The sequence below is a fragment of the Equus asinus genome, chromosome 5 (assembly GCF_041296235.1).
Source record: "Equus asinus isolate D_3611 breed Donkey chromosome 5, EquAss-T2T_v2, whole genome shotgun sequence".
In the NCBI taxonomy this organism is placed as follows: domain Eukaryota; kingdom Metazoa; phylum Chordata; class Mammalia; order Perissodactyla; family Equidae; genus Equus; species Equus asinus.
In genome coordinates, this window is record NC_091794.1 from 45,092,153 (window position 1) to 45,110,805 (window position 18,653).

General features: G+C 36.6%; 1 protein-coding gene across 9 annotated transcripts in view; it reads right to left on the reverse strand.

The window, feature by feature from the left end:
- Positions 1-18,653, reverse strand: part of NAALADL2 (N-acetylated alpha-linked acidic dipeptidase like 2) — a 1,281,993-nt gene that overhangs the window by 559,543 nt on the left and 703,797 nt on the right. For all 9 annotated transcript variants that reach the window (XM_070509419.1, XM_070509420.1, XM_070509417.1 and 6 more), the window contains one exon: positions 3,238-3,511. In XM_070509419.1, the coding sequence (XP_070365520.1) occupies positions 3,238-3,511 (274 nt within the window). The remainder of the gene's footprint in view (positions 1-3,237; positions 3,512-18,653) is intronic.

An 18,653-nucleotide genomic window follows, 5' to 3' on the forward strand; every position in this document is an offset into this window, starting at 1 on the left:
ACTCTCCTTAGGACCCTTTTACTGACCCGCCTGTCATTATGATGGGGTAAACAATGTCACCTTTCCAGTGCCCAATGAATTACAAAGAAGTTGCAAAGTACGCCATCCATCATGCTGGCACTAAGTAGGTTTTCTAAGTACATCTCAGATATCACAAATGCTGTTTAGACTGTTACCAGAAAGCAAAAATTGGAAGCTTACACAAAACAGTCATATGATGAATGGATATGACAGCTCTTCAAAGAAAAGGGGCACTCCTCTTCTACAAATAACCTTGTCAAAAGCAAAGTAGTGGGGAGCTTTGCTGGCAGTCAGACTAGAATAATTTAAGAACTTGTTAATGGCTCTGCCTGATGGAAATTCATGCAAACACAATGTACTCAAAATCAAAAAGTAGGTATGCCAGAATCATCATCAGCAACCTCTCAAGCTTGATTTGAATTAGGGAATGTCTGAAGAGATATAGAAAAATCACCAGTGTCCTATTAATTAGAATATATGAGTTTCAATAATACAGCTGTCTAAAACACGTACATAAAATATACGCAAGTATTCTATATGCACATAAAATAGTCACCTAGCAACTGCTATGCTTTTGAAAATCGTTATATGGTTTGAGTTTAAAAAATCAATATCAAAAATTTATTATATCCTTTATTGATATGGATATTTAAATTATGTACTTAGAGTAATAGATTTGAATTATTAATATAATTCTAAAAATAGTTATTGTTGGTGTCTTCATTTAATTTGCATGGTTAATTTCTCAAATTATGTTCTTCAAATACAAAAGTGTTTGTTTTATCCATAATTGCATTTTAGTTCCTTTAAACACTACTCCCTTTTACTTAGGCCGTATATTTCAAACACGGGCTATATTTCTACATCTATAGTTAACTTTATTTCTCCCTTTTAATAGCTACTTTGTCTTTTTCAACACTCCTTTTTAAAAAATTTATAAGTGGTAGGAGGGTCCCAAAATGACTTCTGACTTACGGACATTGAAGTAATTCCATGATTCTGTAGTAGACTTGGTTTTCTTTTATATGAGACAAAGAGAAAACTTAAACATTTATAACTCATGAGAAAAATGTGTAGAAAACTCTCAGAAGTACGGTTACACAGGAACATAAAAACCAATCCAATGGGCCCAGTGGATTATTGAAGAGGGCCACACTGAGGAAACAGGGAGACAAATTGTAGTTTCATCGCTTTTCCACGTCACCTCAGTCAAGGAATAATGAATGTTTGCTGGAAGAACTTGAAAAGCAAAAAATGGGGGTGATTCCAGGAACCCACTCAAGCTCCTGGGGTCTTGTTGTTCGGAGTTTTAGACATGCTTTTGCTTAGGGGAAGAGATGACTGTGTTGGACTTGAATCAACTGGGAAAAAGAGGAGGCTGGAAATGTGTGGGGCTTAGGCAGCATTGGGAGTCTGAGAGGAAATATGTGGGATAACTTCAGAATCTTGATTTGCGACCAAAGCTTCTGAATCAAAGAAAGAGTTTTGGCAGTATGCTTCTGTTTTTGTTAATACACAGGTGTTTTTCTATTATTGCCTACCAGAAATGATGTACATTAATCAAATCAAATTATATTAGTCTTACACTAGAAATACTGCAGACATTTAATATTGCATTAACTTTTAATTTAATTTAATAATTTTAATTTAATTTAATAATTTAGCCAGCCCTAGTGGTCCAGTGGTTAAGATTTGGTGCTCTCACCACTGTGACCCGGGTTTCTTTCGAGCTCATGGAACCCATCTGTCAGTTGTTGTACTGTGGTGGTTGCATGTTGCCATGATGCTGAAAGCTATGCCACTGGTATTTCAAATACCAGCAGGGTCACCCATGGTGGACAAGTTTCAGCAGAGCTTCCAGACTAAGATAGACTAGAAAGAAGGAAACTGGCCACCCACTTCCAAAAAAATTGGCCCTGAAATCCCTGTGAATAGCAGTGGAACGTTGTCTAATAGAGCACTGGAAGGTGAGAAGATGGGGACAAAAAGATTAGGCAGAATTCTGTGATTCTGTGCACAGGGCTGTCCACTCCATGGCACTAACAACAAAACACTGTTAATTAATGAAAGGTTCTTCAAGGTGGTGCTGGTTATATGTATTCCTTCTGCTCAGAGGCAGAGAATGATACAATGCAGAACACAAACAGTGCTAAACCACTGGTAAACTGCCTCTCCCCACTCCACCCTTCAAAAGATAAAAACAGTATGAGGAGCAAGCATGTATTTCTGTAAAATAATTTTAAATGATTTAAATATTTCATATATTAATCAGAGTTAATAAGAAGTTAGATTATTAAAAATCTGTGCCAGTAATTAACAACATTCAGAAACATAACATTATTTCATTCGTATTAAATAAGGCAATCTACAGTTTTATGAGACTAAGTGTGTTTATTAAAATGATACTTTTAAATGGAGACAGAAAATTTGCCTTAAAGGAAACTAGTGACCAATTATATATTGCATCTAACTGGTATATTGTCCTTTCCACCGGCTTGGCTCTGTCCTCCAAGATTTACATATTAGCTAATTTAATTCTCCCAACAACCTTATCAAGTTGGATCTCTTATAATTTGCATCTCTTTTAGAGATGAAGAAACTCAGCCTTAGATGGTTAAAGAACAGTGGGTACCAGGGGAGCTGAGATTTGAAACTAACCCATGTGGCTCTAGAAGCTGTGCACTTAACCACAATGCCAAACAACCAGCTAACCCAGAAAAAGCAAAGCAATAATCCACACCTGGCTCCCTAGCTCCTGTGTGTTCCATCAAGAAAGCAGAAGCACTGTATTTCAAATCTTAAATGTGTGAATCATCACATCAATTTTCCACTTCATTTCTCGTGTGCACACAATCTCAAAACACAACTACCTCCATTTCCATTCTTTCTGTCCACATCAATCTATTAAAATCTGCCTCTTCAAAACCAAAGAATGAAATGAACTTGCACTATACGGACTAAGCAAAATGTGAATGACTCAGTCACACATTCAACACTTCGAATTAAATTCTCCTAACATGTTTTCACTTTCAAAATATGACAAGAAAAGGGTCGGGTAATCCAAATCTTCCTTTCCCTTTCCTGGCACCTCCACACTGAGACTATTTAATGGTTACTTTTGTAAGCTGTGTCTTGCCAGTTAGTTCAATTTAGATGAAAGCTGTTGTTTTCTAATTCCATCTCACTGTAAATGACAGAGACAAATGGTCATATTACCTCGAGAGTTCCTTTGGCAGAATAGGCTGCGTATGAGTAGAGCAGATCTTGGCTGCCGTGTTTTCTGGCTTCTTCGCTGCAAGGCTGGCCATTAGGATGAAAGCACTGGCCGCTGCCGCTCAGAGTCACAGAGCTGGGAGAAGGGCCTGGCAGACTAAGCAGCACAGAGTAATTTACAAACTGAACATCTTCTAGGCCCAAAGAAGTCCAGTGAGTCTTAATCTTCTTTGAAATTTCCACGTCATCTTCACTTTTATACAGTTGTATCAAATTTCTGAAAGAAATTTAAAAAGCAACCTCTAAAAAAATAGGGAAAATCTTTATTCTTTTGAGTTACGACTATTCAATATACAAACAATTACTAATAGATGTGGGATAAGAAAGATGAATGAGATAGGACACTGTACAAGAAACTCAGTTTGGTAGATGTGATGAGCTTGCACAGAAATTACACAAATCGAAGCAGAATGAATGAAGTTCTGAAATTAAGAACTAATAAAGCACTATGGGACTGCAGACAAGAGAGTGATTAATGCCAACTAGTTTTTTATTAATTCTGATCCTTCTATTGACATCAACATAATCCATTTAAAACTCAGTTCAAAAACTAGGAGTCATGCTGGTTGAGACAGTTCTGTATTGTAGTTAATATGATACCATATGAAGCTAGGTGATTAATATATAACTAGTGCTAATTAAAATGTTACAGAGAACTCTTTTGATACAAATTACATGCCAAAGTATATGATGCTATGAGTTATATGCAAGAAAATCAATCTGTCATAGTAAAGCCAACCACAGATTGTCAAACAAATATGAAATTTTTGTATGTGCTTGCTGTAGTCTATATATTTATTCCTATACCTGTTCTGTAATCCACAGTGACACTATCTACTTCTGCTTACGACATCCTAGAAGCCAGACAAAATCTGTTAAAAATATGTGTAGAACCTAGAATGGAATCAGACATGGGAAATTAAAAAATTATAATCCATTAAAATTTTGTTTTGTTTTCTCTGAGGCTGGAATGACAAGGGACCAACCTCCTTTTTGGCAAAAATGTTTCTGCTTATAAGAATTTTATTGCTATCCAATCTATTACCTAAGTAGATATTTTTACGTCACTATTTTCGCCCATCATATTATTTTTCTCACACATACTTGCTATTTTTAGTAGCCTGTTTATTTAAGAACCTCAAAACAGAACACATCTGAAAGGAAAAAGAAATACACACAAAGGGAAAAAAACACATACAATAGTATAGGAAGGCATTACTGGAAACAAAAGGTAGGTCTATTGACACAGCTGAAAAGCTGGTCTATACAGGAACATGCAATAACAAACAATTTCTCAGTTGCTTTCTATCTTTTTAAGGCTATTTCTATTTTTTTAAATATCTGTTTTGACCAATCATTAGTGCCATGTAAATTTTTTAGAAGAGCTAATTGGAAGAATTCTATTTTTTTATTGTGAATAAAACTAGTTTGCCTTCAAGAGCTAACTGGAAGAATTCTATTTTTAATTGTGAATAAAACTAGTTTGCCTTCTACCCTGTTCTGTTTTTGGGGGGGAAGGCTTTTTGAGGTATGTTTGTCAAATGAAATGGTATATATTTGAAGTGTACAACCCACATGATGATGGAACATACATGCGCATTATGAAATGATTATTACAATCAAATTAATTAACACATCCATCACCTCACATAGTTACCTTTGTGTGTATGTGTTGTGTGTACTGAGAACACTTAAGATCTACTCTTTTAGCAAACTGCAAGTATACAATGCAGTATTAACTACAGTAACCCTACGTACATTAGATCCTCAGAACTTATTTATCTTATAACTGAAGTCTTATCCCTTTTGACGAATATCTCCCCATTTCCCCAAGCCCCTGGCAGCTATGATTGTTTCTACAAGTTCAACTTTTTTTCCCCTCACATATAAGTGATACTGTGGTGTATCTGTCTTCTTAATCTGGCTTATTGCACTTAACATAGGGTCCTCCAAGTTCACATACATTGTCACAAAAGGCATGATCTCCTTTTTTATGGCTGAATGATATTCCATTGTGTATTTATACGTATATATACACACCACCACACTTTCTTTATCATCAGGCCATCCGTGAACACTTAGCTTGTCTTGGCTACTGGAAAGAATGCTGCAATAAACATGGGAGTGCAGATCCCTCTTCTAGATACTGATTTTGTTACCTTTATATAATTGGTGTGTTAAATATCTATTGTTTCCAGCTTTATTGAAATATAAATGACATATAACATTGTATAAGTTTAAGGTGTACAATGTGTTAATTTTTATATTGTTATATATTGCAAAAGGATTAGCACCACAGCATTAGCTAGTACCGGCAACAGTCTCCTTGCATGGAAAACAAACAAGCAGAAAAAGGTCTACTCTCTCAGCAATTTGCAGCATGGGGATTATTGTTAATATATGTATTGTTTTGTGGTTTGTTTTCACTTAGTATTAGGTGTCTCAGATTCCTCTAGGTTTATTTATTGATTTCCTGAGATAAGTATTTTAAAATTGTTTCCAGTTTTTCATTATTATAAACAATGCCGCCCTGAACATTCCTGTTTATGTTTCCTGATAGACATATGCAAGAGTCTCTAGGAAGACATGAACAAATGCTTTTAAAAGGGTTTTGATTACAGTCCTTCCTGCTCTGCCTGAGAGTCCCTATTCCTCCATTCCTCATCAACACCTGGTGGTGTCCACTATTTTATTTTATTTTATATTTTTGCCAGTGTGGTAGGTGTGAAATTGTGTATTTGCTTAACTCAGAAATAACATTACTGGGTTGCAGCCCATTAGCATTATTTAAAAGGTCCTATTTTCAGTGTGTCTAATTTTTGCTAACCACTGAGGATAAAATTGTATCCTATTGTGGCTTTAATTTCCATTTCCACGTTTACTAATGAGGATCTTTTCATATATTACTTAGCTGTCCATGTTCCCTTTTCTGTGTGATGACTGTGTCTTTTACCCATATTTATGGAAGTTTTTGTATATTCTGGATAATCCTTTTTAGATCATATATATGTCACTTACGTTCTCCCAGTTTTGGCTTCTCTTTCATTTTCAATGTCTTGTCTTACAATTAATAGAAGTTTATAATTTTGCTTGGGTTTGGGTTTTTTTTTTTTTTTTTTGGTGAGGAAAATTGGCCCTGAGCTAACATCTGTTGCCAATCTTCTTCTATTTTTTTTCTTTGCTTGAGGAAGATTGTCCCTGAGTTAACATCTGAGCCAATCCTCCTCTATTTTGTAGATCAAGCCAAGCTTGATCAGCGGTGTGTAGGTCCATGCCCAGGATCCAAACCTGCAAACTCTGAGCCACCAAAGCGGAGTACATAAACTTAACCCCTACACCACTGGGACAGCCTCAGAAGTCTATAATTTTAATGTACATAATTTTTAATATAATGTAATGCTTTGTACATTTTTCTGATGTACTTCAGAAATCTCATTTTTTCCCCTAAAAGTCTGAAAGAATTGTTTTTCACATTTCAATGTTTACCTGGAATATATTTGTGTGTGTGTGTGTGTGTGTGTGTGTGTGGTAGGAGGTGGGAATCCAATAGCAACTTTTTCTGCATAAATAAGCATCCTAGTACACTTTTTGTCATCCTCTCCACTAATGTGCAATGACAATTCTGTCGTATATAAATTTTCATATGTGTGTGGGTCTGTCTGGGCTCCATAATTGATTCCATTAGTCTTTATGACCCATGTACATAATATGCTATTTTAATAATTATTAATTTATAATATGTCTTAACACTCTGAATGCCTAGTCCTCCTATTTATTCTTACTCAAGAACATCTTCATTATTTTCTTCTTTTTCTCTTCCATTCCAAGTTTGGAATGAGCTTATCAATTTCCTTGTGATTGAGTTACATTGAAACTAAAGATCAATTTGAGGAGAAATGTCATCTTTATAATAAAATAACAGCAATGTTACCAAATATTCAGTCAACGCTAACATAAAATATGTTTTAAAATTAATAATATATTTTTCTGCTTATTGCCGGTGTAGAGGAATACTATTCTTTTGTTCTATTAAATAATCCCGCTAAATTCTCTTACTAATTATACTATTTTTTTTTTTAGTTTTCTTTATTAAAAAATTACATGATAAGCAAATAAAGAAGGTTTATTACTTCCTTTCTAGTTATTTAAAGGTTTCATTACTATTTTTTGGATTACTATCCAGGTTAAAACCTCCAGAAAATATTTAATCAGGTGTGATAGTGGACACCCATGCTGTATTCTAAATATCAGGGTAAACATGTTGCTTCCATTCTCATTTTGGTAAGAGATGTTTTATAAATGGTATTGAATTTTATCATAAATTCTGATGCATTTATTAAGATAATCATATTATCCTTTTCTTTTTTTTTTATTAATGTTATGATAGATTACAACCTTGTGAGATTTCAGTTGTACATTTTTGTTAGTCATGTTGTGGGTACACCACTTCCCCCTTTGTGCCCTCCCCCCAACCCCCCTTTTCCCTGGTAACCATCAATCAGATCTCCTTATCAATATACTAACTTCCACCTATGAGTGGAGTCATATAGAGTTTGTCTTTCTCTGACTGGCTTATTTCGCTTAACATAATACCCTCGAGGTCCATCCACATTGCTGTGAATGGGCCAATTTTGTCTTTTTTTATGGCTGAGTAGTATTCCATTGTGTATATATACCACATCTTCTTTATCCAATCATCAGTTTCTGGGCATGTAGGTTGGTTCCACGTCTTGGCTATTGTAAATAATGCAGCGATGAACATAGGGGTGCAAGGGACTCTTGGGATTTCTGATTTCAGGTTCTTAGGATAGATACCCAGTAATGGGATGGCTGGGTCATAGGGTATTTCTATTTTTAACTTTTTGAGAAATCTCCATACTGTTTTCCATAGTGGCTGTACCAGTTTGCATTCCCACCAACAGTGTATGAGGGTTCCTTTTTCTCCACAACCTCTCCAACATTTGTCGCTCTTGGTTTTGGATGTTTTTGCCAATCTAACGGGTGTAAGGTGATATCTTAGTGTAGTTTTGATTTGCATTTCCCTGATGATTAGCGATGATGAACATCTTTTCATGTGTCTATTGGCCATATTCATATCTTCTTTTGAGAAATGTCTGTTCATGTCCTCTGCCCATTTTTTGATCGGGTTGTTTGTTTTTTTGTTGTTAAGCAGTGTGAGTTCTCATATTATCCTTTTCTTTAATTTGGTAGATTAAATTAATTGATTTTGAGGAATTAGGTCAAATTTTCATTCCTAAGGTTAACTCTACTTAGAGTGCATTATAATTTTCAGCTATTATATGATTTATTTTGCCAACAATTGTTCTCAATTTCCATGTCTATTTTTTTTTTTTTTTTTTTTTTTTTTTTTTTAAAGATTTTATTTTTTTTCCTTTTTCTCCCCAAAGCCCCCCGGTACATAGTTGCATATTCTTAGTTGTGGGTCGTTCTAGTTGTGGCATGTGGGACGCTGCCTCAGCGTGGTTTGATGAGCAGTGCCATGTCCGCGCCCGGGATTCGAACTGACGAAACACTGGGCCGCCTGCAGCGGAGCGCGCGAACTTAACCACTCGGCCATGGGGCCAGCCCCTCCATGTCTATTTTTTATAAGTAAAGTGGGTATGCAATGTTCCTTTCAGGCATCATTTCTATCTAATTTTGGTTTGAAGTTATACAAACCTCGTAAAATAAGATAGAGAATGCTTCCTCTTGATCTGTTCTTGAATATGATCATAATTTTTGAAAGACAGAAATTATTCTTAAACTATAAATTGTCTGTACTTGATGTTCTTATTATGAGAGAACTATGAACTGCTGATTCAATGTCTTTAATTCTATAGGACGTGTATTATTTCTTCTGTGAATCACAGCTCTCTCATTGCTCCCAGTGCCACCTGCTAATAACCCTCAAAGTTCTACATTTCTGGTTTCATCACTTGCCACAGTATTATTTCCCAAGTTTTGGCTCCCTTGGGGATTTTTCTTATCATCCTGTTAGGTCAGGACAGTAGCGTTTTAAAGGAAGCTTATTCTAATAAATATATAGCATTGATATGTTTTTCAGAGTATCTATTTTAAAAGACTTGATGGTCTAATGGGTAAGATTCGGCACTCTCATTGCCATGGCCCAGTTCCTTTCCTGATCAGGAAACCACACTACTCTTCTGTTGTTGTCATACTGTGGTAGCTGCGTGTTGCTGTGATTCTGAAACCTCTGCCACTGGGATTTCAAATACCAGTAGGGTCCCCCTTGGTGGACAGGTTTCAGTGGCGCTTCCAAACTAAGACAGACTAGGAAGAAGGACCTGGCACCCACTTCTGGAAAAACAGGCCAGGAAAACCCTATGAATAGCAGCGGACTATTGTCTGATATAGCTCCAGAAGGTGAAAGGATGGCGCAAAAAGACAAGGCAGGGTTCTGCTCTGCTGTACACAGGGTCGCTAGGAGTCAGAATTAACTCTACAGCACTAACAACAAATTTAAAAGTACCACCAAAACCAGAAATGCACTACATTGAGTACTTAACTCCCATGTAAGACATAATTTACTTGTAAGTACCGTTTGCTATTCCCACAACATCCAAGGGGGAAACTCTGGAAAAGCAGCTAAGAATTATGATCCAAGTTCCTGCTCCTTTCACAGACTCATAATGTAGATATTTGTTCAAACTTGATTGATATCATTTTGCACATTATCTCTACCTGACAGAGGTTAAATTACTCTAATTTCGTATACTATGGTGGTTGATTGAATTTAAGGGAATATGAGAACCGCTTTTTTTTTTTTTGAGGAAGATTAGCCCTGAGCTAACACCTGCTGCCAATCCTCTTCTTTTTTGCTGAGGAAGACTGGCCCTGAGCTAACATCCATGTCCATCTTCCTCTACTTTATATGTGGGACAGCTACCACAGCATGGCTTGCCAAGCAGTGCAATGTCCACACCCGGAATCTGAACTGGCAAACCCCGGGCTGCTGCAGTGGAATGTGTGCACTTAACTGCTGTGCCACCAGGCTGGCCCAAGAATCGCTTTATAGTAATCTGAAGAGTACCACAATCTCAATATAAAAACGCATCCTAAAAGATGTTAACAAAAGTTAAAGTTTTTGTTTACAAGTAGTTACAAGATCAGTAGTCTTTAAAAAGTGATTGAGGAAACACTATTGCTTAATAAATATTGCCTAAGATTACAAGTAATTAATAATTGGTTAATAAATATGTGTTCAAGTCCAATCTTCCTAAGACTACTTTTGAATCCTTCAGCCTTTAAAACTGTATTTCAAATTTATCAAATTGTTTATACTGATATTGTCCCCATCAAAAAAAGATTTAATGAGGTCATATGAGTTCTATTTTCTGAAATTATGTAACCTTTAAATTGAAATTATTTGAAATAAATCAGTGGTTAAAAGACAAAGTCTTATTGATACAAATGGTTTGGTTAAGCATTCAAATCACTTAGAATGTTAAAATTTCTAGGTTTTATTTATTGAGAATTTCCATAGCTTTTCCTAACTTTATTTTCCCCCACAATAAATATTTGGGGATTTATGGTGAACTGTTCTGCTATAATTAGGCAGTTTGCTATATTCGAAGAGAAATTTTGTTAAGTAATTAATTGTAATGTAATCTCAATTTACTAATTTCAGAGAAAGCTGAAAAACTAGGAGCGTGTCACGTAAAATCACAAGGTACTTAATTTGACAGAAAGTTTTACTCTGCTTTAATTTTTAAAATAAGAGTTTCCATGGGCCAGTAGTTTTGGCAGGCAGCATAATGAACTGTCATGCCTGAGTCTTGAATTTGGAAGTAAGCTTGGCATTAGCATTCCATTGGCCAGTGGAGACTGAAAATGGGAGGATTTTGGCTTTGGTAGACAAAATTCTGTTTATATCAATGTTCAACACCTGCTCCTGGATGAGCCACAGAGCAACACTGATGTTAGAATTGGAGCAAGCGATGCGTGTAGTATTCCTAGTAGCAGGGTGAGTGCCAAGATGATACTGTAAATGAATTGGGAAAGGAAGCATCTAAAGAAACATACTAGTAGACAGCAAATTAAATCTTGAGTAGTCCTGTAAGGTTGACTACAACAATGAAAGTAATTTTATATAATGGAAGAGAAATTACTATATTTTACAAATAATTTTTAGACATCATCTTTCTATGACACTGAAAATTGGTTAAAGCTATCGTCAGGACAATGAATGATAATGCCTATGTCAGGACAATAACCAAAATCAGGAAGAATTTAAATGTTGCTCATCACTTGTTAATCAAGACTACCTTCCTTCATAGGCAGACTCATTTCCGCACCCAAGACTGAAATCTTCTCTATTAAATCATACTCATTACATGACAAGTTGCATAAATCATGAGAAAAACCAACTGTTAATACACCTAACTTTATGAAATGCATTGAAATCAATCTGCAGAGATGTCTGGTTGCCGGAAGTCATGACAGTATGGAAACAAAAATGAAAACTCTAAATGCTAAAATGATAGAAAACAAGTGAGTTTTGGCAAGAAAAGCATATTGTACATTGTGATATGTGAATAAGCTCTCATTTAAGTGCTTCATCTCTATTGTACACATAAAGAAAGAAAGAAAGAGGTTTGTTGCTAGACAATAAATGAGCAGCATTGATGCTGGTGTATTTCTAACATAAACTATTCCTAGTGGACCAGAACCTAATCTGCTGAACCTAATGAATAATCCAGGATACTTGGACAGCTGAAACAAAAGACTGGCAGGAGCTAGTAGACAGGGGAGATGGGAGATTTGGGAGGAGCAGCATGGAGAGTGGAATGATTCTGGATTTTTGATTCAGCAAAAGAGGATTTAAATTCCAGTTCTCACATACAAGCTGGATGAACTTATGCATATCAATGTCTTTTGAGCCTCAGTTTCAACATTATAATATGTTAGATGGTAATATTTTATGTTTTGGGAGAGAGCACGAAATGAGATAACATATATAAAGTGCTTAGCACAGTCTCTAGCAACTCCAGGTACCTAATAAATGTTACTTGTCTTTCTCTCTTTCTTTCTTAAATGATCCGTCCCAAGAACTGAAACAGGAGTAAGATCATCTAATTTACTACAGTAGATGGCATAGTCCTTTCCTATAAGGACTACATCAGAATATATACACAAACTTAACCTCGATTCATGGTCAGAATTATAAAGCCCTATTTGCCATCTTTCTCTTCTTCCTTCTGGAAAAGTTCATGATATTTGAATATATTGACACCTATTTGAATTCTGGACACAGGGCTCAAATTTTTATATATTTTCTTTCTTTCCTACAGGTCATTAGCAGTTAAGGATCAGAGCACAGTGGAAAAGTTAAGCTCAGAAGCAAGAATCTGAGATTATTTACTTATTGTTCATAGAAAAATTAAAATCATCTCCCATTAGAAGCTTTTATTTTTTTCTTATTATTTAAGTACGGTATATGTATTGCAGAAAAAAAAGTAGAACACATGGATAAGAAAAATTTTAACCAAAGAATGGGAGAAAATGATCCCAACAGGAAAATGCTCTACTCGTAATCAAGAAACCGTATGAAAGGTTAGTAAAATTGAATTCACAATCCAAATGTTTTTGAAAATAAATATCCATAATAGTTACCACTGCTTACACTGTCCCCACTACCAACATCTTCTGAGTGTCTGCTCTGTGCTAGCCATTGTTTTAGATTGTTTATATTCAAAAGCTCTAATCCTCACACAAAATTTGAAGTTATATTAAAATGAGCCTAGAAAAGAATTAGAATAATTCTCAAGTTTTAAGAAAGGAGATCTAAAATTTGCCTCTCTGCCCTGGCCCAAGCCACACAGATGTACCTCATGAGGCGACGGTCTAGTCCAGCAGTTCTCAAGGGGTGGTCGGAAACCCCCTGGGGAGTCTCTCAGGCCCCTTCAGTGATCTATGAGATCATCACAGTTATGTTTGTAATAATACTATAAGATTAATTGCCTTTTTCACTGGGTTGAAACATGCACTGATGGTGCGAAAGCAACGGTAGATAAAACTGCTGGCCTTTTGGCACAAATAAAGACAGTGACAACAAACTTAACCAATAGTCACTGAATTCTTCACTATCATCCACTTGCAGAAAGAAAGTCAGTTTCAGTTAAGATCAAAATTGCTGAATCCATAAAACTTACTAATTTTTTTATTGTCTCAAACATGAGCACACATCTTTTTAATAATCTTTGTTATGAAATGGGAAGTGTGCATAACCCCTTCTACTGTACACTATAGAGTAATAGTCTCCTGAAAAGGCGCTTGCGTGAGTTGTGGGCTAATGTAGTACTTCTTTTCACGAAGCATCATTTTTACTTGAAATAATAATAGATAAAATGTGGTAGATCAGACTTTGGTATTGGGAGACATTTCTCAAAAATAGGCAAAGTAGGACTTCCAGAAAATAACTGACCATTTTTGTCACCAATGAAAATATTCCAAGTTAGGAGTATAAGTTTTGGAAAATTTGCCTTTGTCACAATGAGATTTAGAGATTTTCAACACATAAATATGTTTCTGATGAGATCAGTGGTAACGTAAATAAATATTTTTTTTAATATTATATAATATGTCAACATTGGGAAGATCTGCACTAATCAGTGAAGCAATATTTTCCAATTGAGCAATGTATGGCACAAAATCATGCATGAAAAAAAGAACCAACTAAAATTTAAGATAGGCCATTTTATTTTAACATAATAAGGTATGAAAAGTTTATTGACATGGTTTTAGATTCCACATTGCAACTAGCTATTAAGAAACTACCACCTGTCAAGTTTTGATGTAATTTTGAATATTTACAATTACGTGAAAAAGCTTTTAAAATATATCACTCTTTTCCAACTACAGATGTGTGTAAGGCCAGGTTTTCATTATATACTTCAACTGAAACAACATATTGCAACAGACTGACTACAGATGCAGATATGAGAATCCAGTAATCTTCTATTAAGCAACCCATTAAAGAGATTTGAAGAATATCAAACTATGCCAATCTTCTAATTTTTTTCTTTGAAAAGTAGTTGAACAAAATAGAGCAAGATGGGCATGGATGTTAGCTCAGGGCCAGTCTTCCTCAGCAAAAAGAGGAGGATTGGCAGCAGATGTTAGCTCAGGGCTAATCTTCTTCAAAAACAAAAACAAAAACAAAAAAACAAAGCAAAAACCAAAAAGAAGTTAAAATTAAAAAAAAGAATAAAAAATGTTTTATTTTGTTAACATCTTAGGGGTTTTTAAATTATTTTAAAATAAATCTTACAAATTTCTTGGTTATAATTCTAATATAGTAAATATGGACATATATAACCTCATAAACATAAATTCTTAGGAGATTTCAATAATGTTGAAAATTGTAAAGGAGTCCTGAGACCAAAATATTTGAGAACCACTCATGTAGTCCATGTTTAAGTGTATATCATAATCGTAGATGGCTAGAAACATCTGTGAATATACTCAATAATAAGCATCTCCCTAGTCTTGAATATAGAGATGTCAGTTAATGAAGGGTGGGAGAGAAAGCTAACAGCATCAAGTCTGAAGGACAAATTAATAAGCAAAGGTCCAGAGAATTGTAAGCTTTCTAGTAAGAACAGAGATGATAAACATTTATGGAATCTAGGTTAAAGATGTCTTTTTGTGCTTGTGTGTCTAGATTCGTACTCTCAGCAGCACATTGGTGATGCAAAACCTGTCGATGAAAGTACAAACAGAAGGTCAATACATTTCCAGATTGAGGAAGAAAGAAAAATGTTATTGAATATCTCTCTTATCACTGAATATGGGGATATATTCAATATATCTCTCATCATTGAATATCTACTACATATAAGGAAATGTAAAAGCTCCCATCTGCCAGAATCTGGGCAAACCATCCTAACCTCTCGGGCAATTGGTCAGATCTCACTCTGTGCTGCCCCATGTACATTAGCTGGACTTTGCCATTGGATACCTATTCTCACTTTCACATTCATTCATTTTCTTTCCCCCAAAAATAACCACTGAATATCTACTGTGTACCAGCCACTGTGTGGCTGTTGTGGGTAAGTAGTTAAACCAAACAGACAAAACTCCCTGATCCCTAGTTAAGTGAGATAGGTTTTAAAACTTATAAAGCAAAATTTGAAAGTATAAAGAAAATATGCAAACTCACGATCACAGTTGGAAATTTTAACAAATCTCCGTAACTGATAGAATAGCAGAAAAAGAAGAGTTGATTATTCAAGGTGACTTGAATAACGTAATTTTAAAAACTGACCAATTTGACATATATGGAAAACTATACCCAACAACTTCACAAGCACACATGGAATATTTACCAAAATTGCCCATATGGTAGGCCATAGAGTGAGTCTCAACAAACTTCAAAACACTAAAATCAGATCTCGTCAAGATGGTGGTGTAAGCAGACTCTGAACTCATCTCCTCCCATGAACATAATCAGGTTACAACTACTTTTGGAAAAATTACCCTGGGTAGGAAACTGAAAACTGGATAAAAAGAACCCCCACAACAAGGGACAGTCCTGACTAAGGTGGAAGAGGCAGAAATTACTGCTGTAGAGGAAAAAGGCCACCTTTGGGAGCAACAGAGCTTCTCAGCTGGCCAGGTGAGAATCACCCTAAGGTACACAGCCCAACCTGGAGGAGTGAGGTCCAAAGTGGGGGCCAATACTGCTATAAGCATCCTTCAGACTTAGCACAACTGAGACGAGCGTCTTACTGTCTGTCTTCACCGGCTATTAACTGCAGTGAGGATACCCCCAGAAAAGTTATCAGACAAAAGCTGAAAAGATCCGGGTCATAAAGGGCTCCCACACAAACCCACCATTTCAGCAACCTAAAATCACCAGAGAGAAGGCTGATAGCCCTTTGGTGAAACGAGACTCACCTAGTGTGATCTGGGGGCATCTTGGTGAGAGGAGGGACTTCTCTGGAGACTGAGACATTGGTGGGAGCCATTGTTCTGACCCGGTTCAGGCATGCTGACACAGACCCTGGTGGATGCCATTGAGGTTCTTCCCTTGGCCTGTTAGCCCGGGGGTCTGCCACATCCACTAGAGCACAGATTTAATCCACTTCAGCCAGGGCAGGCAGCCCTCCTTGGGACCGGCCCCACCCAACAGCAAGCCCTCAGGCTACTTGTCAGTCTGCATTGACTGGGTGCCTTGATCCTCTACAGGCAGGTGAATGTGTCTGCCTCTGTGGGGCGGGGCCCATGTGAGGACCAGGTGAACTGTGGAGGGTATTGGTGGAGAGGTGGAGGCCTCTGCAGTGGTGTGTCAGAGTACACTCCAGGGGGTTGGGAAATGTGTTCAGACCAGGACTGTGTTGATGGTGTGTGTGGTCCTCTGGGGGGTGAGGCTTATTAGCAGCAGAAGACCTGTGCTTCACAAATAGCCTTAAAAAGGATCAGCCCCACCTTCCAAAGCCTGAAACAATTGAGTGCTTCTGTGCCTAGGCTCAGCCCCACTCAGCTGCACTCCTAAGACAACTGACAACAGCCTTGTAGGCCTGAGGCGAATAGCAACTGTAAGCCCCTGAGCCTAGTAGCAACCAGCTACACTGGGTATGAACCCAATTAAGAGGAAAACTGCAATAGGAGTGTGCTGATAGACTTTGTAGCCAATGGTGCTAAGGCTCCCCAAACCAGATTTACAAACAGCTGGCAAGGGAAGGAAAGACTAGACTCCCTGGGTACCTGCATTAAGAGCAACCCTGCCACAGCAGTAAGACACAAGTAGCCCACAAAGGGGTCACTCCTGGATCTTTTGGACTGGTGACGAGAGGGAAGCACACTGCTGGGCCTCATAAGGCATCTCTTACATGAGGCCACTTCTCCAAGATCAGGAGACATAGTCAATTCACCTAATACATAGAAATAAGCACAGAGAAAGAGGCATAATGAGGAGACAAAGGAATACATTCCCAGCAAGGGAACAGGACAAAACCCCAGAAAAAGAACTAAATGAAACAGAAATAAGTGCCCTACTCGACAAAGCATTCAAACAAAATCTCATAAGGATGCTCACAGATATTCGGAGGAGACTGGATGAACACAATGCGCTCATCAGCAAAGAACTGAAAAATATAAAAAAGAACCAATTAGAAATGAAGAATACAACGCAGGAAATGAAAGGAGAAGGACTCAATAGCAGAGTAGAGGATGCAGAAGGACGGATCAGTGAGCTAGACGAAAGACTAGAGGAAATCACCCAAGCTGAACAGGAAAAAGAAAAAAGAATTAGACAGAATGAGAACACTCTAAGGGAACTCTGGGCCAATATCAAGCATGCTAATATTAGGATTATAGGTGTCCCAGAAGGAGAAGAGAGAGACAAAGGGGCAGAAAATTTATTTGAAGAAATAATAGATGAAAATTTTCCTAACTTAAGGAGGGAAACAGACATCCGAGTACAAGAAGCACAGAGAGCTCCAAATAAGATAAGCTCAAAGAGGCCCACACCAAGACACATTATAATTAAAATGTTTAAAATTAAAGATAAAGAGAGAATCCTAAAAGCAGCAAGACAAAGCCAACAAGTGACATACAAAGGAAAGCCCATAAGGCTATCATCAGTGGACTTTTCAGCCAAAACCCTGCAGGCAAGAAGAGAATGGCATGACATATTTAAAGTGCTAAAAGGAAAAAACCTACAGCCAAGAATACTCTATCCATCAAGGCTGTCATTCAGAATGGAAGCAGAGATAAAAAGCTTCTCAGACAAGCAAAAATTAAAGGAGTTTATCACCAAGAAACCAGCTCTACAAGAAATGCTGAAGGGACTTATTTAAGTGGTAAAGTGATGACAACAAATAGAGATAAAAACAAAATTATCAAAAAACAAAACCAGGCAATAAAATCACTTTAAAGTAAAGTGTAAATGGTAAAAACATAGTAAAGGTAGAAGATCAACTACCAGTGAAGATACTATGACTGTTAAAAGACAAATGTACTAAAATCACCTATTTCAATGATAAGAGGGTAATGGATAGATACACTAAACAAGAGACTATATATGATTTGAAAAACATAAAATTTGGGATGAAGGGACTGAAAAAGTAGAGCTTTTAGAAAGAGGTCAAGCTAAAGAGTCAATCAACTTGATATACACGGTTACATACATTGAATATTATATAGGATCCTCATGGTAATCACAAATCGGAAACCTATAAAAAGTAAGCAAAAAAGTAAGACAAAAGAAATAAAACATATCCCTAAAGAAAGCCATCAAACCACAAGGGAAGAGAGCAGGAGAAAAAGAAAGGAACAGAGAAGAACTGCGAGAACACCCAGGAAAAAAAGTAACAAAATGGCAATAAATACATATT